Here is a 6,000-nt window from a genome sequence, read left to right as displayed (position 1 = left end):
GTTATTTGTTTATTCATTTATTTTTTTAAATATTGCTATTCATCAAAAAATTATATACTCAATAATACAATCAATCAATACATGTAGCAATGTTTGATCTTTCTTATTAATATATATACAAAGATCAAAAAACTAGACTTTAAAAAAACATAAATATTATTTTATTATTCTGTATCTCAAAGATCAATCATATCACGCATCAGAATTCTGTTACATAAGAACTCATTATAATATATTTTTTATATTGACATACAAGTATTGGCTACTGCCTCATTAACATTCGAGGTATTATTAAAAGATTCCATAGTTGCATCGACATCGCAAATCTTTTTCATTACTTTAATATAAGATTGTCGTGGTAAAAGCCTGAAAAAAAATTGTATTAATTAATCCATAGTCAAGCTAAAAACAAAAATAAAATGAATAAATAATAATTAATAATTACTCTATAAAAGGAATGAATAATCCAAAATATCCTGGCAGAATTACATTTTTTTTGTTTGTCAATATTCCAAACACTATTTCCTCAGCTACGTAATTTGGTTCGAGTGCAGCTGGAAATCTAAATATTTAATTTAACATTAATAAAACAAAACTTTAATATGTCACATAAATTATATGTCAAATAAATTTTACCTTGGTTTAACATTTGGACATAAGCCAACAGAGTGAAAGTAATATGGACATGCCAATGTTGTTTGAACTCCATCGTATCCACCAATCTATTTATTTAACATAAATAAAATTTAAAAATCAGTTAATATTTTCTTATTATTATTTAAATAACAATAATATATAAATTATTTTTCATTCTTTTTATCGTATACCTTTAAATCTGCATCCAATGATTTGTGATAGCCAACCTCTGCAAATTTAGTTGCCGAATAACTAGTAAAATTATATGAACCAATCAGTCCAGCAATACTCGAAATAGTAACAATATGACCATGATTATTTTTCATCATCTCTGGTAAAAATGATTTATTTATCTGTAAAAATTTTAATAAATTAAATTCAATTACATATTATAATAAATTTATGCAAATTATATTTACCGAAAAATGAGAAATTATATTTATTTTAAATATTTTTTCAATTTCATCGTCATTAGTGTCAACAAATGCTTTTCCATATGCAATTCCAGCATTATTTATAATTATTGTAACCTGCATATTGACACAATAAAATATTAATATTATTCAATTACAAATATTAATAAAAAATAATAGCTTACATTTCCAATTTCTTTTTTAATAATATTAGCTGTTTTATAAATTTCTTGTTTATCAGTTATGTCACAAACATAGCCAGTACATTTTCCATTTAATGATTTAATTTCATTAACAACTTTTTTAATACCTAAAAAATATATATTTTTATAAATAATAATAATATGAAGTATAATTAAATTGATAATAAATATTATTACCTGTTTCATTAGTACCCCAAATAACAACATGAGCTCCAAGTGCAGCAAGTCTAATTGAAAGTAATCTACCAAGTCCACGAGCTCCACCAGTTATTAATACAATTTCATTATTAATTTTTTTACATCTGTATTTTCGTGGTATCAGTGATTTAAAAAAACTACGAATAATGTCAATTAATGCAGTGAATATAAATAAAAAAATATCACAAGCAATACTCAATTTGTTGCGTAAATCCATTTTATCATTTGACAGAAATGATATATTATTTATCTTTACACACTTTTATCTTTATATTTACACCTATACACATATATATTTATATTCTAATATATTATATTTATATTAATTATCTACGTTGGTCAATATAATATGTAATATAATTTGTAAATAGAAATTCTTTTATTACTTTTGTAAACCATTGTTTAAAATTTAAATATACCTTTTTTTTTTTAATTGTAAAATATAAATCTATTAGTTGTTTCACTGTGATCGTTGATATTTACAGATAGACGGAGTGTTGAATGTCGAATGCAGTCGTATGGATCACGACTGACCTTGACAGATGGCGTATAATTATACAGAAGATAATTTTATTAAATGTTTTTTAACTTGTAGGAGAAAAAAAAAAAGATGATAAAAAAATCGTTAAGTTTATAAATATCAGTGAGTTATGAATATGTTAATTTAGCATATTATTCAAAAGCAAAAAAAAAAAAAAACATTTAAATACAGTTATAATGATAAAATATTTTTCATATGAATAACACATTATTTTATTTTCTTATTTTTTAATATTATATTTATTTTTATGTGGATAATAAAAATATATAATATAGCATTTCGGATAGCATTATTATCACCACAAAATACCGCAGTGATACCAAATACATGTGTGAGCTGATATAAGAAGAAGCATTCAAGTCACAGACTATAAAAGCTTGAGCCCAAATAAATCAGTTACCATATACATAAAGACATTACGACGTGAAGATTGAAGAAATAATTTTTTCTGTAATTTTTTCTACAATGTTTCGATTTATAATTTTAATAAATTTATTGTACAGTTTGGTTCAGTTAAATGAAGCAACAACAAGTGAAGAAATTCCTATCTGTCAATATACTGATGGTATTAATTTAAATCTCGCTGACAGTGGTATTCGTCAAGTGAACAAACTTTTTGTGTCAAGCTCTCAAGTGGTTTGTTTAAATTTAAAAAACAATGAAATTAATAAAATTGATTCTCGTGCCTTTGATGAATTACCAAATATTCGATATTTAAATTTGGCTAATAATTATATTGATTATAAATCTTATATGATGACAAGTGAATATCAAAGTGTCGAGACACTTGTACTTGATGAAGCATTTTTGATTACATTAGATCACAATACAAGGGAAAATTGTCGTTATTATAGAAGTTGTTCACAATATACAGATAAACAAATTGAAATGTCAATAAAAGCTCCACTATTAAAAAATTTATATCTACGTTACAACAATATAACAACAATTAAAATTCCATTATGGGCAGATAATATGCCTAATTTAACATATCTTTACTTGAGTCATAATAAACTTAAAACAGTTGATTTTTTTAAATACATTCCATCAACATTAACTCATCTGTTTCTCGATAGTAATCAAATTACTCGTTTTGTCAGTAAATTACTGCATAATCTTAAAGAATTAAAAATGGATAATAACAATATTTCAACTCTTTGTGGCACTGATAATTATTGTGAAGAAGGAATGTATCTTAAAAATGGAATAAATATTGAAAATTTATCATTATCAAATGTCAGCCTTTCAACGATTGATCCAGATGCATTAGAAGATTTACATGCACTAAAAAATTTTAATTTATCATCGAATAATATTCATAAAATTTCAAAGCATACATTTGATAATTTAACGAACTTAATTAATCTTGATTTGCAATCTAATGAACTTGTTGCTGTTCCTGATATATGTGCTCTTCAAAAATTAAATACTCTGTTGTTGAATAATAATAATATCATAAGAATTGATGATCGTTTTGCTTGTAATATTTCAAGTTTAGAAATATTATCATTGAATCAAAATAAAATAAACTACATCGGTTCAGGAGCATTTCATGGCCTGCCATCATTAAAAGCTCTTGGATTATCAGGAAATCAACTGGAAGTGTTGACAGATAATTGGATTCTTGCTGAAAATAGCTTACAAGTTTTATATTTAAATGATAACTTGTTTAGCAGTATTGCAAGTATGACTTTGGATAATTGTACAGGTCTTGAATCAGTTAATATTGCTGGGAATCCATTGAAAACTCTTTCTCTTAAATCTTTGATGAATTTACCTGAAAATACAGTCATTGATTTAAATCAATTGAAGACTCCGGAAGTTCCAGTGTGTGGATGTGATTGCAATGCGTATCAACAACGTTATGGATATTTGTAACTTGAAAAAATTATCTCAACTGGATATTTCGTATGAATATAATATTGGGAATTATTATTAAACTAACAATAATGTATTCACGAAAAAAAAAAAAAATATGATATGAAAAAATATTAAATATTCAGCTGTAATCAAATAACTTGTGATTATTTTTTATCTGCTTCTATATCATTTTTTACTAGTTAAGCAATTTTTTTATCTCTGCTTTTTTTATATTCAAATTATAATTAAAATAAAAAACAGATAAATTGTTTTATTAATAGCCAACATACATTAATCATTAAAATTAATATATCATTTTTATTTGTTATTTGCATAAAGTTGATAAACTTTATACAATTACGTGTGAAAAATTATTTTGCATACATTGTAAGAAAAATAAAAATGAATAAAAAAATATTTTAACTCTTTAAATTGTTTGTTTACTTGAAAATGATACTGATGTGTTTTTTTTTTATATATATTGGACTTTAACTAGTGATAAATAAATTCTTATATTTTATGAAAAGACATAAAATATATCATATGACAGTATAACATAAGCTTATTTGTTTTATCTTGGTTTTTTTTTTTCAGCGATAAAAACAAAGTATAAATTTTTAGTTTCAAATATTATTATCACTTTAGTGATATTATTTTTATGTCAACAATATAATAAAAAAAAAAAAACATCAGTAGCAAATTCCTGTTATCACACGTACATGTAAATGGTGTTATAATTTTTTGCAATATTAATTACTGTATCTTATTTATTTATATAATGATTTTTAATATTTAATTAATTAATAATTTATAAATATTATTTTTAAATGTTTCTAGATAAATAATTTAAATTCAAATTAGCTTTAAAATTAAAGCACTAGATGTCTCGAGTCTCCATGTCCCACACAAAAAATTACATCAACTTTCTTTCTCTTTGTTTTATTTTTTCATAGCTTGTCACAATTGTCAATAAAAAAAAATAAAAAAAGCAACCGGTCAATGTGATTGTTTGTCAATAAAACAAACTTGCCAAATAATTAAAAGCATAATAATCGTCAATAATTAATTGACATAAACCTCTACCAATTATAAAAAATACAAAAATTAATCAACTATGGTAAATCATTATTCAATAATACAATAAACAATTTCCATAACCTAAAAATTTTAAAAATAATATTTTGTGTATTATTGTGTTATTTTGTTACAGTTGTTTTATTCATTTTTCAAGTCATTAACTGGCAAGGACGTTGTTGTTGAACTCAAAAATGATCTCAGGTAATTAATAATATTTTTTCATCAAAATCAAATATCTAATTCAATTATTTTTTTAAATATATCAACAGTATTTGTGGAACATTGCATTCAGTTGATCAATATCTCAACATTAAATTAACAGACATCAATGTAATTGATACAGATAAATATCCACACATGGTAAATACATAAAACCAAGCATATAATTAATATTTATAAACACTATAATCAATTTTTAAATTAATAAATTATCTTCTTTTAAAGTTGTCAGTAAAAAACTGCTTTATTCGTGGCTCAGTTGTCCGATACGTTCAGCTACCTGGTGATGAAGTTGACACTCAACTTTTGCAAGATGCTGCACGAAAAGAAGCTGTTGTACAAACACGATAACAATTAAATTATTATTATCAAATAATTTATATTTTTATGTACAAATATTTTCAATTTTCTTAAGTTTATAAAAAAAAAAACATTGGCATAAACTTTGATCAGCACTTTAAAAAAAAAAAATTAAATAAATCATGAAAAATAATACAATAACACAAATTGTTGAATTCTTATTTATTTAAAATAGTTTTGTAAAATGTGTTTCTATTATTTATACCAGCCACACATAAATTAAAAAAACTTAATTTTAACTTTTATATTAGAAAAAAAAAAAACAAAATTATATTTCTAATCGAAATAACTTTCGAAATAATATATATATAATTTATATTTATTTATTTATATTATTTTTTTTTTTTTTTGAGTTTTTTAAATGAAAAATCAATGTCGTTTGTTTAATTTATATAATTCTTATTGTATGTTAATTATATCGTGTATAACAAAGCGGTAACAACTTGTTAATTGTAACTATATTATCATTAAGAATTACATAATTATCATTACT

At 22.9% G+C, this 6,000-nt stretch overlaps 3 protein-coding genes across 3 annotated transcripts; 2 read left to right on the top strand and 1 right to left on the bottom strand.

The window, feature by feature from the left end:
* LOC122854369 (17-beta-hydroxysteroid dehydrogenase 13-like) lies at positions 1 to 1,982 on the bottom strand. The gene is made up of 7 exons (XM_044154946.1): positions 1,430 to 1,982; positions 1,235 to 1,359; positions 1,056 to 1,166; positions 828 to 989; positions 637 to 722; positions 446 to 562; positions 1 to 366 (listed from the first exon to the last, which is right to left on the bottom strand). The coding sequence occupies exons 1-7, from the start codon at positions 1,665 to 1,667 to the stop codon at positions 240 to 242; spliced, it is 966 nt and encodes a 321-aa protein (XP_044010881.1). The 5' UTR covers positions 1,668 to 1,982; the 3' UTR covers positions 1 to 239.
* Positions 1,983 to 2,384: 402 nt separating this feature from the next.
* On the top strand, positions 2,385 to 3,954 carry LOC122854368 (leucine-rich repeat-containing protein let-4-like). Its single transcript, XM_044154945.1, has one exon. It carries the CDS (start codon positions 2,457 to 2,459, stop codon positions 3,867 to 3,869), a length of 1,413 nt encoding a protein of 470 aa, XP_044010880.1. The 5' UTR covers positions 2,385 to 2,456; the 3' UTR covers positions 3,870 to 3,954.
* An 856-nt stretch (positions 3,955 to 4,810) lies between these two features.
* LOC122854367 (U6 snRNA-associated Sm-like protein LSm2) lies at positions 4,811 to 5,596 on the top strand. The gene is made up of 4 exons (XM_044154944.1): positions 4,811 to 4,968; positions 5,062 to 5,129; positions 5,198 to 5,288; positions 5,373 to 5,596. The coding sequence occupies exons 1-4, from the start codon at positions 4,966 to 4,968 to the stop codon at positions 5,496 to 5,498; spliced, it is 288 nt and encodes a 95-aa protein (XP_044010879.1). The 5' UTR covers positions 4,811 to 4,965; the 3' UTR covers positions 5,499 to 5,596.
* The last annotated feature ends 404 nt before the right edge of the window (positions 5,597 to 6,000 follow it).

This window comes from Aphidius gifuensis, linkage group LG4 (genome assembly GCF_014905175.1).
Source record: "Aphidius gifuensis isolate YNYX2018 linkage group LG4, ASM1490517v1, whole genome shotgun sequence".
In the NCBI taxonomy this organism is placed as follows: Eukaryota; Metazoa; Arthropoda; class Insecta; order Hymenoptera; family Braconidae; genus Aphidius; species Aphidius gifuensis.
This window is presented reverse-complemented; position numbering and strand designations above follow the sequence as displayed.

What these genes read in the sequence shown, in the direction of transcription:
- LOC122854369 (XM_044154946.1), bottom strand. Translation starts at nt 1,667, where the DNA reads ATGGATTTACGCAACAAATTGAGTATTGCTTGTGATATTTTTTTATTT. An exon ending in TGTCCAAATGTTAAACCAAG is followed by an intron (nt 563 to 636) that starts GTAAAATTTATT and finishes TTAAATATTTAG; the next exon opens with ATTTCCAGCTGCACTCGAAC. An exon ending in TTATTCATTCCTTTTATAGA is followed by an intron (nt 367 to 445) that starts GTAATTATTAAT and finishes ATTTTTTTTCAG; the next exon opens with GCTTTTACCACGACAATCTT.
- LOC122854368 (XM_044154945.1), top strand. Translation starts at nt 2,457, where the DNA reads ATGTTTCGATTTATAATTTTAATAAATTTATTGTACAGTTTGGTTCAG.
- LOC122854367 (XM_044154944.1), top strand. An exon ending in GAACTCAAAAATGATCTCAG is followed by an intron (nt 5,130 to 5,197) that starts GTAATTAATAAT and finishes ATATATCAACAG; the next exon opens with TATTTGTGGAACATTGCATT. An exon ending in CAGATAAATATCCACACATG is followed by an intron (nt 5,289 to 5,372) that starts GTAAATACATAA and finishes CTTCTTTTAAAG; the next exon opens with TTGTCAGTAAAAAACTGCTT.